General features: G+C 40.8%; 1 protein-coding gene across 1 annotated transcript in view; it reads right to left on the reverse strand.

The window, feature by feature from the left end:
• The window catches only part of LOC115028434 (EF-hand calcium-binding domain-containing protein 6-like), a 46,952-nt gene extending 31,413 nt beyond the window's left edge, over positions 1–15,539 (reverse strand). Inside the window, 4 exon segments of the mRNA XM_029462224.1 lie at positions 9,882–9,979; positions 10,085–10,172; positions 14,726–14,916; positions 15,392–15,539. Of these exon segments, the coding sequence (XP_029318084.1) occupies positions 9,882–9,979; positions 10,085–10,172; positions 14,726–14,916; positions 15,392–15,539 (525 nt within the window).
• Positions 15,540–15,902: the final 363 nt, after the last annotated feature.

Here is a 15,902-nt window from a genome sequence, read left to right on the forward strand (position 1 = left end):
CCGGCAGGATCATTAAATTATCCAGCATGCTCCTGTGTTTGTGTTGATGAACACGGCGTACATCATTCAAAGAAAACTATAAAATAAGAATTTACATTCGGGAGAAACAAAAGCAAAAATACTTTTTATAATATAATGTACAGCGTGAAGGACTGACAGAGCAGGAGCAAAATTAGAGACTTTTTTCTACAGCAGTCTGACAAACATTACAATAATTCTCTGGACAGCTCTGGAATCAGCTGGTCCTGTTACCATAATAATATGATCGTTATGGTGAGTGGTCAGAAAGTGTTGGTATTTGTGTTTTATTATGCGTTCATAACAATAAGATATCATAACAGAAGTAGTCTGAGTGAACGTTCAAAACGTGTGTTAATACAATATTTCTTCATCCAACACACAGAGTAAGGAGACTCATCTGGTGAGTAACACTATTACACACAGTGCAGTTTTCTATGACTTGAGCTTTTTATCATGAAAAAAGCTTATTATTCCAAATTATATTATTAAAAAGAATATACATATTATATTACGTGGTTGAGTGAAAAGTTTGATTCATGTTGATAACTCAGCTTCCAAAGTGTATGTAACTCAATAACCTGTCACGGTACAGTACAGAGGTGGACCCAAACACACAACTCAAGTAAAACAAAAGGCGAGCTTTATTTACACAAAGCAACAACTGGGCTATTAAACACAAAAGGTCAAAAGTAAACTGAAAACACAAAACAGGATGGAACCAAACATCATGTAACAAAGTTTTACAAACTGACCAGGATCAACGGGACAGACAGGTGTATATATACACACACACTAATTACTAGAACGAGACACAGCTGGAGGAGGCAGGCAAAGACAAAAGGGCAGCAGGTGATTGGACAAGGGAGTATCTAATCAGGGAGGAGCAAACACTCACTGGAGGAGGGAAAACACAAAGACAGGAAGTAAAACTAGACATGACACAAGGGGAGTCAACTTTACAAAATAAAACAGGAAGCACAAAGGTCATGACATAACCTGCATAATCAAACTGATAAGTTAAGCATCAGAGCTCTTAACATTTTTCATCATAAAAACGTCTACTGCAACACAAGGGAAGCTAGTTATAAGCTAGAATGCCAAAGATCTGTGGTGGATGTGGTCTCAGGTTATGTGTAAACATTTTTAAAAATAAATGTGGATGTGTGTGTAAATGAGAAATGTTTAGCAGTATGCGTGACTGGACAGATACTTTTGACTTGTATGTTATAGCCGGCAATAGATAGTGTGCAAACACGTGACAAAACTGTGTAACGTAAGCGTGCGACACCATGTTGGTTGGAAAACAAATCAACAATGGTGTCTAAAGCGAACATCTACAACAATACAACTCCAACTTCTTCAAAGTATTCTGACTCTGGAGTCCTCTGCAAAGGCAAGATTCAGAGAAAAAGTCCAAATCTGCGGCCGTGACCCGTACACGCTAAAGCCGTCGGATTATAGTGAGGATTTAGATTCATTACCGCCGATTGAATATCCGGATATTGTGAACTACCTTGTGCTACAAACGTCGTGGGCAACCAACGCACAAATGAAGGCATACAAGAGCTTAGATGCTTATAATTTCTTTGTTTCTGGCTGGGTTGGTAGTCTTCTTACCAAACCACTGAAAGATGACAGAGTGCTCGTCCATGCCCGTGTAAATCACTCTCAAAGAGCTCGAGATACACCGCTCAAGCCGTGGTTTGTGAGTGAGAAGAGCGGCGATGTTATCCTCGCACACTGTGATTGTATGGTTGGATTAAGCGAAGCATGTTCTCACATTGGTGCTTTGCTTTTCACAAGTGAAGTAGTCTCAAGAATAAGCCAAACAAAAACATGCACAGAAGAAAAGAGCAAATGGCTGCTATCATAAAGCTTTGCCGCTTCTCCTAGTGACGAGAAGTAAGGTCTTACAGTGTTCGGGTATCATAAGCACGAATGTTTAACGTAATCATTGTAAACATAGCTTTAGCATGAGCTCTTACCTAGATATAAAGTGGACGCCACACACACGGGTGAATTGTGCTTTTTCTTCTGTTAAGTCCTCACTGAGTTATGTTGCTAAACCAGCGTACGGCGTTCGGTAGACAGTAATTCATCCCTCTTTTGTGGATCGTTGTTTTTGATGATTGTAGGAAATCTAAAGAACCGTTTCTCTGGGTCACGAGTAGCGTTATTACCACAATTATACACTGCGCACACGATTGGCATTTTCTTTCAATCTTAGACGTTTAAATACAAAGAAAATTACGAAGCGTTGCAGCAACTCACACTTGAACGGGCGCCATCTTGGTTGTGTATACCAACCAACATGGCTGACTTCCGGGTTTTATGGCTCCAGCCTCCCACCTCACCTGCTTTATATTTAGCAAATACTGTTTGATCTGGCAGTACGGAAGGTAAAATGGGTCAACTTTGTTCATTCAGATAAAACCTTTTATTTTTTCTCTAGGAAGATGAAACCTTCCCTCCTGGATGTTAAAGCCACCAAATAAATCTCTATGGAAAGGAGAGACCTGCATCGTAGAACATGACAGGATATCCAGGTTATAATAAATATGTAAGAGTAGCAATAATCCTGATTTGTCAACACTCCAAATTTAAGCACTTTGGAAATGCATGTGAAACAATTCTGACATTATTTAGTGTCACACACAAAGCTGCAATTCAGTATTTTCAGTCAAACTGCGATGACTTGTAAGCCGTGTGTAACGACACGGCTTTAAAAGACACTCAACTCTCCTCTTTCTGTCAGCCGGAGCACTGCCGTGCTTGCTGTAACCTTTCCTGTCACTATGAATTATGGGAAGGAGACAAGCAAAGGGATAGGGCGGCTCTCTGAGGAGGAGGGACGAAAGAGGGACATGGGAGAGAGAAAGAGACGGAGAGTTGGAGGGGAATGAAGGGAGACAGTCAGATCACAAACGGGAGCGAAGGAGGAGAAACGGCTCAGTGACAGAGGAAGCGTGAAGAGAGGAGAAAAGAGAGAAAAGCAAGAAGAGATCAGACAACGATCATAAGAGAGTGCAGAGATGAACTTTCTTTTGTCTGTCAATTAGAGGGCTAATTTCTCTCTGGTTGGGCTCCAGAGTGCCAGAGAGAGGCAGCATTAAAGTGGAGCTCAGAGGGATAATAAGGGGCTCTGGGACCATTCTGCTGCTGTCGCTCACTATCCAAACATTAGTATTACAAAGGCACCGCATAACCTAAACAACATGGAGGGTCTACAAGTGGGCTCCCCAGGATTATTGGGCTACAGAAATAGATGGAGATTACTCCACAAACCCCCATTTGATGAAGATTTACCCGTGGGAATCCCCATATGGGAAGCTTCCTGCTGTTGTGTTGGTGCATTCAGTAACTGCTCGTGAGAGTGACAGCTATTTGGGGAGATATTTTTACACATTCTTAGTTCAAAGTTTTTCCCTGGACGCCCAGATTTATATATAAAAACGCAATCAGGCCCCAAGATTGTTCTATTCTTGACATTCTGCTCAGGAAGGTCCTTTCTTGTTTATTATCTCCCCCAGGGGATCTTGCATTCGGTCTTCTGTGTGCATGTGTGTGTGTGTGTGTGTGTGTGTGTGTGTGTGTGTGTGTGTGTGTGTGTGTCTTTAGTGAACATCTCTGTCTTCGCTAATCTTTCATGCTACTCGACCAATCAGCTTGATATTTTTAGTGCTCATGTACAACTGTTTTCTTAAGGACCTCCCATGGTTGCGGTTTTGAAAAAACTATTTTATTGATTGTTATACACGGTTATTGACTGCTGTCTCCATGGCCGCTGCTTCAGTTTTGAGTGTTTTAGCTTGTGTGTGTGGCTAACATCTAACGGAAATACACACACACAGCTTAATACATTGCAAGTTGTTGTTTTTTGGCAGACTTCTGTCTCTTCATTTAGCTAATGACGTGGTCTGCCTCCAAAGAACGCAAGGCACTCAGTCGGTGTCCTCTGCGGGCAGACAGAGAGATAAAGCAGGGATAAGCAGACTGTAGAGCCATATTTTCATCTAACTCAGTGGTCTTCACTATTTTTTACGGGAGAGCCACATTGATAGGACAAAGTCAATAGGTGAGCAAAGTATGAAAAGCTACATCCAGTCATAAAAAGCATGTCTGTTTATTAATCTGTCATCCCACCCAGAACATACAATATGCAATGCAGCCAACCAATACATTCAATAAAAGCAGGATTAGTTTAATACTGGGATGATGTTGTCAAGCTCTGCAAACAATATTTCTGCTGAAGCCAAAAAGCAGTGTTTCACAATGTTTGAGTCGGAGAAGGTTTTTTTGCCCGAGCCAAAATCCATGCGATCTCAAAAGATGCCTCAGTGAATCGTTCAGCTGTGTTAGTTGTCCTGTGTTCGAGCCTTTGGTGTCCAGAAACAGAAGAAAGGTGCTCTATTTTATTTACTAATTTCTCTTCCAGGTGCGTAAATTTCGTTAACTTTTGGATGCGTCGTTTAGAAATGCGGCTCCAAATGACTTTGCTTGAAACCAGAGCCGGTCTGTTTGCACATTAAGCACGAAGGGTTCGACTCGTGGAGGACAAATACAAACTCCTCTGTCCACATTTCTTGAATTTTCCTTTACTCATCTTGTATGGCTCGTGTCTTTCTCTTTTAACGGGAGCAGCTGTTGTCTGTCCACAAACCACATCTCCAGCATCTTCCTCTCGACTCCGCTGTGGTTTGATGCTCCAAAGACAAATCTTAATGTTCCTCGTTTGTCACCTGGTGTGCAACCCTTTAATAAGAAATCGATCCATTTACGTCTGTAGAAACACGCGCTAACTAGCATGTAATGGTGAACCGAGTCGACCGGAGCCAAGCTAACGCAGGTATGAAGTGCCAGGTTGGTCGTAGTATCCTCCAACTTAAATGTTCAAATTTAGCGATATAAATTATTTTTTAGCAAATGTCCATATTCATAAGCATGCTTATGTTAACATGTTTTTAATGAGCTTAAGTTTATTTATTTATATACTAACCCACCATGTATCTACCCGTCCAAGAGCACATTCACCATTGTAGCGCTGATAGACCGCCAAAACTGGCAACTCCGCAGTGAGTCAGTGTCGGCCGAGCAAGTTTAAATATCTATTTTCTAGTCTATATTTGCATCTTTTAGCAATTATTATTATCACTTATTTGTATTATTTGTAGGCTATCAGTGTTTTAATGGGTTGTATGTAATAGCCCTGCTTGGTTTTAGTGTTTTTATGAAATATCTGTACTGACATAATCTTATCTATCACCTCTTTATTTAGCCCACTGCCACGCGAGCCACCAATTAAAGCTTGGCGAGCCGCAGGAGGCTCGCGAGCCGCGCAATGAGTAACACTGATCTAAGTCGTTGCATTAAAGGGTCAAGGTCCAGACTTATAATACCACTTGTTCCTCTAGAGGCAATAGTGAGTCACTGTAGCGCCAGTCTGCCCTCAGTACAGAGGGAGAAGAAGCACAGCTGTCTGACCAAGGACTACACCTCCCCTCCCGGTTAATATTAGTGCCCCAGTAAACACGAAAGCATTCTTACTTTTTATTTTGCATGTTAGTTTTGAATTGTCGTTTTTCTTAGACAAGCTCCTCTTATTCCATGTTCAGAAGCTCGGACAACCATGGATAATGGTGGGAACTCACGTGGAAATGTGCAGTGACCATATCAAGAGAAAGGTAATGATGTCCAATTAAGGTTAAATAGAGGATTAGAGAAAGTTTTATCTACTGGCTAAACCTGTGTCCATCATTATATTTAAATCTCTTGGTTGCAGTCTCACAACACCGTGAGTTTTGACCCCTCAGCGGTTTCATACAGTACAGTTTTCAATAGAATGTCACATGAGCAGGAATAAAACCGACAACAGGGGAGAGCGCTGTATCACAAAGATTCAGACAGACAGGCAGACAAAGATTAGTTACAATTTCCCAAAATGGGATTAAAATGACAGAAGTAACACACTCATCCATCACAGAACAGACAGAAATGTGATTACATTTTAGTCCTTGTTTTAAATATATAATATATAAAACATATATATATATATTTCAGCACATTTCAGCTGCGGATTGACTATTAGCTAAACAAAAAAATCCAATCTGTCTGAAAAGTATTGGTCTGTTTCAACTTTTTAAAGCTTTAATTCTATCAAAGTATATTGTTCATTTAGATGCATCGTGATAAAGATCCGCTCTTGAATAAAGCGATTACAGGGGATATTTTCTAATGAGACATCTGACTTTAAATTTCTCTTTATTCCTGCACATTTAAAGCTCATTTTTAAATTGAACATGAGCATGTGTCATAGGGTGATGGTGTTTATGCGCACAGCCCATGACACATGCGCTAGCCGTGTCTTATTAACCGACAGACACCGCTGATGGGAAGAAAACAATCCAAAGATGCCTTAATGGTATTTGGATGATCAATATATATGCTTTGTACTGTATCTTGTCAGATTTAACTCTGCAGTAAAATAATACAAGTAATGAACAAAGCTTGAAGATGAGATCAAGACACAGATGGAGATAATAAACAGTTGAGAAACATCCTTCATTCTACCCTTGGAGGGCTACTTCAGTGTGTGTGTGTGTGTGTGTGTGTGTGTGTGTGTGTGTGTGTGTGTGTGTGTGTGTGTGTGTGTGTGTGTGTGTGTGTGTGTGTGTGTCTGTGTGTCTGTGTGCAGTGAACTTAATTGAATATTGATAAGTGAGGCGAGCACACGGGGTAAACAGCTGTGACTGGTACTTTATCATATGTGTGTGTGCATCACTCATTATCAGGCCCAGCTGGTCCTCAGAGACCAGTCACCAGACAGTGACCGCACACACACACACGCACACGCATACACACACACACACACACACACACACACACACACACACACACACAAACACACACACATACACAAACTCACACTTATTACAGTAATTGACAAACAATTTTGACAGAGATCAAAGTCACCAAAACTGTGTAGAGAGAGAGAGAGGGATTCCCTGGTGGCTTTGTTGTTTGTTCAGTAAACAGGCCTCCGAAAATCTGATTTATTCATCACAACTTTCTCTCTTTTTGTCCCTCAGAGGGGTCGCTACCTGGGTAGGCCAACATCTTCATCCTGTTGCCTTGACAACAGAAGCCATCGTCTTCGTCAGACGCAGAACCTTTATGGAGATGGATTTAGAAATTACTGGCATTTGTTTGTGTGGAAGGACGTAGTGTAGGTAGAGGCTCTACAGCTGCGTCGCAAGTATCCTAGCAACCACAGTTGTTGCCGTGATGGAAGTCCATTGGAGGATTGGCTGTGCGTGAATAATGACTCAATACTGATGGAAGAAACAGCAAACAGTCAATGTTGGTGGGAGTTGTATTATTTATATGTCCTGCCAACAGAATAAAGGGTAACACGCTATAATAACCATTATTAATAAATGGTAAATTGATAGTTGATTAAACTTCATTACTTTATTTGTTAATCGTTATTTTACTGTCAAACAATGAAACAATGCTATTATGTGTGTTATTTTAACAGTTTATATTTGCACACATTGTTAATCTTAAAGAAATTGTTTGTGAAACATCTATAAATATTATGGACCATATTTTGAGGGATATTATTAAGTTGCAACTGATGATTAAAACTATATTTATTCAACTTTATTTAGATAAATAGTCTGGTCCATTGATCTATGAAATGTTTATATATGTTTTACAAACCATTTCTTAAAGGTTTGCTAATCATTTGGTAATCATAAATACAAACTTAATATGCATGTGTGCAACAATAAGCTGTTAAATAGTTCACTAATGTAATTAGAATGTAAATGTTATCGTCTCTTATCAGCTTTGATCAAATATAAAATTCATAAACTAATCATTTCATATTACACAAACTAATGCTAAAATAACATAAATTATATCTTTATTATTAATTACTAAACATTGTTAAATACCATTTAATTGTTTGTTAACAGTAAAATCACTAATAACTCAAGTTTAATTAACTTTCTATTTACCATATAATTCTGATGGTTAATATAAAGTGTTATAATATATATAAAGTATAACTTGTTGTTTGTGTCCCACAAGCCTCTCTCTGCTTCTCTGTCCTTCTCTCTCCTCTGTTCAGGTGACATGGTGGAGAGAAGGTCCTGTGCTTCAGACTCAACATTCTCCTCGATCCATGTTTTTACATATATGTTCACGTGATCATCTTTGTCACATGATTGAGTCCATGTTGTAATTGTATTCTTTATCGCACGTCTGACCGTCCTGGGGGAGGGATCCCTCCTCAGTTGCTTTTTCCTCGTTGAAGGGTCCACAGTGAGGAATCGTTTGTGGCAAATTTGTGTTTTGTGATATTGAGCCGTAAAAAAATAAAAAACTGACTTGGAAAATTGAGCATGAGTACAAAACAGGAGAAGCACAAAGGTGGCCATTAACAGCAGTCCTCTTGCACTACTTTGGTACCTTGTGTGACTGTTTTCAGCCACCGCCTGACAGGTCCAGCTATAAGAACTACTGAACCTAAACCTGCAGATGTTGAATGTTATCCCATTCCTGTATCTGGACTGACTGCTGGGCTTTAGCAAAGAGGACTGCTCGTGATGTTACATCCAGAACATTTGACTTTTGGGGCATTGTCTATGAATGGCTTCGTCTCAGGTCTTCTTCTAACCAACCATCAAGACAGTTTGGCAATTTAATAAATTGATTAGATGATTAATAGATTGTAAAGTATTGTTGTCTTTTCCATCACTTGTTTATCCACTATGCAAATAAACTTGCCTAGAAAAACTGGACGATAAAGGACAGAATATCTAGAACATATAAAATCTTTATTAAATGAAATACCCTAACAAGGTTGATTTGTTTCACTGTGGGTTACTGTGACACAGTCCTCTCGTGTTTCATATCCCTGCCTCGCATCTTGTTATTCTTCCTATAAGGCGGTCTCTTGGTCACATCTGGTTAGCTGGTAAGTAACAAAACAGCATATGCACAGAAAGAATGGCATGATGCAGAAATAGGAGGATATGGATGGACTACAAATACATGTGTTTTGTGTTGACTGAAGGATGTGGGCTGTGAGAGATTCTTTTCCTGAATACAGCAAACATAGAAACATACAGTCGAACACACACACACACACACACACACATAAGTATGTCTGCCGTAAGGATTAGGTAAGATCTGATCTCCCTCGGGGCCTTTATTTATCCACCGATGGGATATGGTAAATGTTCTGCGTTTCACACAACATCCTCAGCCTGGTTTATAATATGTGGAACACAAGCAGCACAAATCCATTTACAAGTCGATTCTGTCATGCTTCCTACGTAGAGCCTGAATTCTGCCAGAGCTGGCCCCACAAACACGGCTGCTGCAACATGAATCACCTCCTCACACACACACACACACACACACACACACACACACACTGAGGATGATGTGTGAGTCACGTCCGTGTTTAGATTTCATTCATTTGTTTTTCAAAGCAACGTCTGCCGAAGTGTGACTTTCCAGCATTAATGGATGTAAAGCAAGAATTCACTCTCACATCATTAATTTGTCGCTCTCAGTAATGATGCATGCGTGTCACTAAGAAGTGTTCACGTTCATTGACCGTAGCAGAAAGCATTGCACAACAAGATGGCGGTTTGACTGAATCTTGAAGTGTATGTATTGTAGCATAAACGCCCTGACACGACGGTCAATGTCGGGCCTTATGTGAGCGGTCTGTCGCACGAGACCATCTGCCCTTTGTACCTCTGCACTTTACAAAACCCGGGTTTGCTGCTTGAACAATGAACAAGTCAAACATTTAGGTGTTTGGGGGGGAATAAGAGGGTACCCACCTTATCTTTGAGATGCTTCTGTATCTCAGACAGGGACATGGAAGTGTTCTGTGGACCACGCCTGAGAGAAACAGACAATTCAGTTAATTCATGTTCAGCTGCTGCCACCAAACGCCTCAAAATGCAAACGCAGCACGGTTTTTCTTTGTTTAGAAAATGTCTGCTGTGGCGCTGGAGAAGATAAGTGTGTCTGTACCTCACACTGCTGCAGGCTCTGTGGGCCGTGGGAGCTCGGCTGAACCTCCTCAGAAACTGCATGTAGTCCACTGTTTCACCGCTCCTCTCACACACCTGCAGCAGCCACACACACACACACACACACACACACACACACACACACACACACACACACACACAGAAACGTGTAAACAAGTGGTGCCACATACACAAAACAACATGGCTGTGACGATGATGATGATGAAAAGCAAGAGGAGGATGAAGATGATGGTTTGGGGGAAACATCCAACATACTCCCGCACTCAAGCCCACTCCAAACTTTTTAAACATTCCACTACCAGATAATGGCACATATAATGGCGTCTCTGTAGAGACGGTAATAGCAGCGTGGTGATGTGGCTGGCTGGCGTCAGGTGGGTTGAGCAGTAATTTTCAGGACGAGGCTGTTTGGGGAATACACTAGGTGCAGTTCTATGGAACGGGGCACACCTGGGAAATGCATCCGCATGCTTTTGTTCTGACCTTGTGCTGTTTTACACACACATACATACGCATGGACACACACACACACACACACATACTTCACAGGAAACTGGTAAAAAAAAAAAGTTGGCACATACCCAAACACACAAAATCAGAGAACTAGTTTCTGCAAAAAAAAAAAACACACACACACACACAAATACACACATACATTCAATCAAGCAGACAAATACTTGGCACACACGTATACCTATTTTGGTGGCTCATAATCAAAGTACAGTCCCTGTTGCCCTGCCCTACATCCTTCCATGGTGTAATCCAGTGCAGTGGTCCCCAGCGGAGCTCCTGATATTGAGTCTTATTATAGACACCACACCGTCCAATTATCACTGCTATCAGCAGCGTGTTACACACAGCCCCCACCTCAGGGGAGGATATGGGGGAGTGGGGGGCTCGCCATGCTCTATATACCTGTCACAGCGCTACACCTGCAGTTCAGTTTGAGGCTGAAGGTGAGACGGAGGGCAGCGGCCATAAGACATGTTGAGATGTCTAAACATCAGCTTCTATAATCATTTTAAGATTCTGGCACTGGTACTTCACAGGTGTGTATATCTCTGTGAATCTGCGTTGTGCCCTTTGGGACACTAAATCTATCTAAAAAAGAAAATATATATACCATGTAAACGTCTGTTATTTTTAAGAAATACTTTTAATAGGAGCAAACAAATTTGTTGTAGTGCTGTTTCAAAATGACTGTAATGTTATTGGTGTGTATGGACAGGTGAATGGTGTGCAAAAAGCTTATTGTAACATTGAACAAAGATAGGAAAATAATACTTTTCAATTTAGTGAATATTAATATAGCAGTAAATTGTCTCAGGGCTCAACTGATTCCAACTCCTCATGAAGTTAGCCATTAGTAATCTATATAAATGAATGCTCTGTGTATGATTTTTGCTATATTTCTGTTTTGTTTCAATGTGTGAGCCACGTCAATGCAATAAAATGATTGGCAGGTGTGTGCAGGTGTGAAAGTAAAGCAGGGTTTGGACTTCTCTCTCCAGCTTTAAATTCTCACATGACTACTTCCGTCACTTTTCATGCAGCATCATTAAGGGCTTCAAGGAGAAGTGCGCCATTATCCCCATTTCAACGATTTATGACTTTAAAGACACCAAAAAGAGATCTAGTAGGGAGTGGGATGCAGTCAGGAAGAGAAAGTGACAGTAGACTTTGTAGTGTGGCCTTCAATACTAAAACGAGTAGCAAACTCACTCAGCAGGACTAATGACTTTATATAGCATATCTGTTTAAAGTTTGCTAACATTAACAAACAAAAAAGCTAGCAGTTATTACAGACCAAGTAAGGCTGTGGCAACAAAACTATAGAGTAACAGTATGTTTTATTGCTTATGAATTCAACTTTTCATTTGTAAAAAGCAGAATACGTATTTCCCTTCTTTCAAAAACATTACATTGTCTCACTTAAGAACGATCTCTTATATTAGAAAAGGACTAACTGCAGTAAAAAGTATGACCATATAAAACTTTGCCAGTAAAAGAAAGACTTATTATTTTAAATGTAATGCAAATTGTTACTCATTAAGAAGAAACCAAACATCTTCATTCTTGAAACAAATGAACTTGTCGTAGTGCACTTTAAAAGCTTACTTATTTAAAAGCTTGCCTGAACAAAAACAGTGAAGATGTGGTCCCAAAACAATGAGCTGAAAGACTCTAAAGTGCTTCGTAGAGCTGAGGGGAATTGCAGACCCTTTTCAGCTCAGATTCTTAGCGATCTTAAAAAATCAGTCACCATGGGCAAATGTGGGTTCAAATAAGGCGTTGAATTGCCAGAAATGACATTAAGCAGGGGAGGAGACCGAGCTTGAGCTCTCGTGATGCAGTGACATTCTTTCTGTCTTGCGCTCTGCATGAGTCTGGCTGCCTCTCACCAGCTTTTTCTTTATCATCCGATTTGTCAGCTGTGATTGTCTTTTTGTCATCGACCCTCCCTCCTCCCCATTAATCTCTAAATATTCAAGTGACTTTGCTTTAACAAGGCAGTGCATATTTAATAATTGATCATTATTTAACGCAAAAAAAGATTGTGATGGATGAGACCAAATAGATAAATAAAGAACAGAAGAAGAAGAGTGGTGGGGGTGGGGTTGTCGGGTTGTCGGGCTGCTTGTGGCAACTTGCTCCCCCAAGCACAAAGCAACTTCCACATCAAAAATGTCACCAGAACAACAGCTGCTACTCCTGTGATAGTCCTTTAAAGTAAACTTTCGACAACTCTCCAGAAAGCACACACACACACACACACACACACACACACACACACACACACACACACACACACACACACACACACTCACCCACACAGTGTCTTTAATGAATAAGACGGTGAGTGGGAGGGGTGGGCGAAGGATGAAGGGAAGTCGGGTTGTGTATGGGGGGGGTGACACAAAGTGCTGATATTATGGGAGGAAATCTGTGTGGGAAAGACAGGCAGTCAAACTGTCAGGCGTGAGCGCTGAGACGGAACAAAGAGAAACAGTGGAGACGATTACAGTGGCGAAGCAGAATGACAGAAGCATCGTGCACACGGATGAAGATGAAGGGAGATGGGGAATTACGTCGCCATGCACGGACCCCAAACACACCACACACACATGCACGCTCGATTGATCAATGCCAGAGAGTAGAAGCATCCGGATACAAGGCCTCAACACTCTCATTAGACCTTATGGATGCAGTAACGACTTCCAAATCCTACATCACCCAGCTTCCCCAGCCCAGAGGGTTTAAAAAATAATTTTAGGTAAACATCTGCAGGCTGGTGAGGAATGCATGTAATACAACATGGTAAAGAATAAGTGAGTGGGCTAAATCAGAGGAAAAACTGATGCCAGCCAATGCAACAGAGGTGCAAACAAATAACGTCTGCTTTTACAGCTGCCAGATTCACTTCTCCTCTGACCAGTCTCCACGGCCACCGAGCATCATTTGTCAATGTCAGCATCCTGGAAGAGATACAACCAAATCTTCTACTGCCATCTTCTGGATGATGTCTCACATAACAACACAACATTTGGAGGTAAAAGAAAAAAAGGCTTTGCACGTCCAAAACAAGTGTTGCCCAGATACAATCAAACTAGACACAAAGGTTTTTGGATTTCTCTTTGTGTCTGTCAACTGTCAGCAGCCACAACAAAAAGGATTTTCTCCATGCTTTTAGAAATAAAATGTTTTATAAATCAGGCTTTGAGATATCTAGATAGATATAGATAAGAATGAAACTGGAACGTTTGGTGAAGTGAAGCTAATGAACTCATTTTAAGAAAACGGCTTTTTAGATTTGTGCAAGACACTACAGGTGAATAGGGTAAATATTTTAACTAATAGATATCTCTTTACCTTGAACTAATAAGTTCTCCATGAAATTTCCCCACTATTTTTTGCATTACACGTTTTCTCATATTTTGTGTTTAAATGTATCTATCTATCTAATGCTACATTTACAGTGGACAAATAGACCAAGTAGAGGAAAACAACAAACAAATGGCATGGAGATATTTACTTAAAGATCTCAAAGATCTTTTATTTTGCTAAGTGTATACCCACGTGGAATTTGTGCCATTGCTTAGGGAGTGTGTTGTTGTAGTGCTGGTCAGTGTTTGAACCAGCGACTGAACCAGCAATCTCTCGCTCGGTTGACACTGTGACCAATTCATCAAGAAGAATAGACCTTAATCTCTATAAACAGATTATGCAGATGAATGTAATCTGTAGGCTTCAGCAACGTGCTGCAAAGCCTTCTGGTTTCCATTTGTAGTTTGAGTAGTATTGACCTATCATGTTTGAGCGAGCTTTGGTTGCAGGCAGGTGAGCAACAGTCAGGTGGAGAGCAAAAGAGGCGGAACGCATTGGCTGAAACATAATCTTGGAACCCATTGACTATCATCCTATCAACACTATTAATCTGTATTATGCAGATAACTGTTTAACTGTTTGGTAATCAGACTTTAAAAAGATGACAGCCGCGCGGAACAGGAAGCCAGTAATATTGGCCGTTGTCCCCAGAGGCTAAATCATCGATAGCCTATGGGTTGTGAGAATGCCCTGACCTTTGACCTCCATGTGTACAGAGAGGAAAGGATGCATGTCCCTCTCACCTCTTTGAGGACAGTGTCAAGCTGGTTCTGACTGACAGACAGCAGGCTCTTCAGAACTCGTCTGAACTCCTCTCCGCTCACCATCCCCGCACCATCAGGGTCCACCGCCATGAAGGCTGACTTTATGTTCGCCAGTCTGCCGTGGATCAGAGGCTCCATCTGCTGTAGGGTGAGCTGCCGGCCTGGACGTACTGAGGGGGTCAGATAAGAATGAAATATCTAATGTTCATTTCAAGCTACTTAATGGAAATGAAGATAGACAGTTTCACATGAGAGGGGAAATACATAAAACAAAGGACATGTGGTCATACATACATATTCACGTATCCCCACGTGTATACACACTCAGTAGATACAGTATACACATATACTTTATAACACTATATATATAAAGAGTTGTTTTACAGAGCAATTATAAGCCATTAATAAGACAAACTAAATTATCTAGTAAAGTATATTAATAATATTTCATATAATTACTTATTTCATTAAATTGTTGTTGCTTAATCATTCTGCAGACCTAACTGATATCTGAAAAATGTCTGATTCAATTAAAAAATATATTTATTAACCATTACAGTTTAAGAATAAGATTATGAAATAATATTAAAGCTATATAAGTACAAAATACAGGGGAGGAAAATTAAAGGTTGAAAAACCTCTTACCCCTGTCTGTGTGGATCCAAGTCTGCCTGTATCCCCCACCTGTCTGTCTTCCTGTGGCGGAGTGTGTGGCAGTGGTCGGAGCAGTGTGGGGCTGCGGCCCGAGGAGCAGTTGTCCCAGTCCGGGGTGAAGAGGCAGCAGCTTGGCCATACCAGGAGGAATTGATGAGTGTGGGGAGACAGGCAGGGTAGTGACTGCGGTTGCTAGTTGACACGTGAACATGATCTCTCTCTTTCTCTCTCTCTCTCTGTCTCTCTCTCTCTCTCTCTCTCTCTCTCTCTCTCTCTCTCTCTCTCTCTCTCTCTCTCTCTCTCTCTCTCTCTCTCTGTGTGTGTGTGTGTGTGTGTGAGTGCCACTCAGCCAGGTTTTGTTGCCACAGCTCGCTATTGTCAAACCTTCATCACCATGGATGCAAAAAACAGAATGCGTAATTTTCTTCTAAATGTTCAATGGCATGACAGATAATTAATGAAGGCAACTGAAAAAAAAACAGTGTTGGAGAGTAACTAAGTA

Source organism: Cottoperca gobio, chromosome 23, assembly GCF_900634415.1.
Source record: "Cottoperca gobio chromosome 23, fCotGob3.1, whole genome shotgun sequence".
In the NCBI taxonomy this organism is placed as follows: Eukaryota; Metazoa; Chordata; class Actinopteri; order Perciformes; family Bovichtidae; genus Cottoperca; species Cottoperca gobio.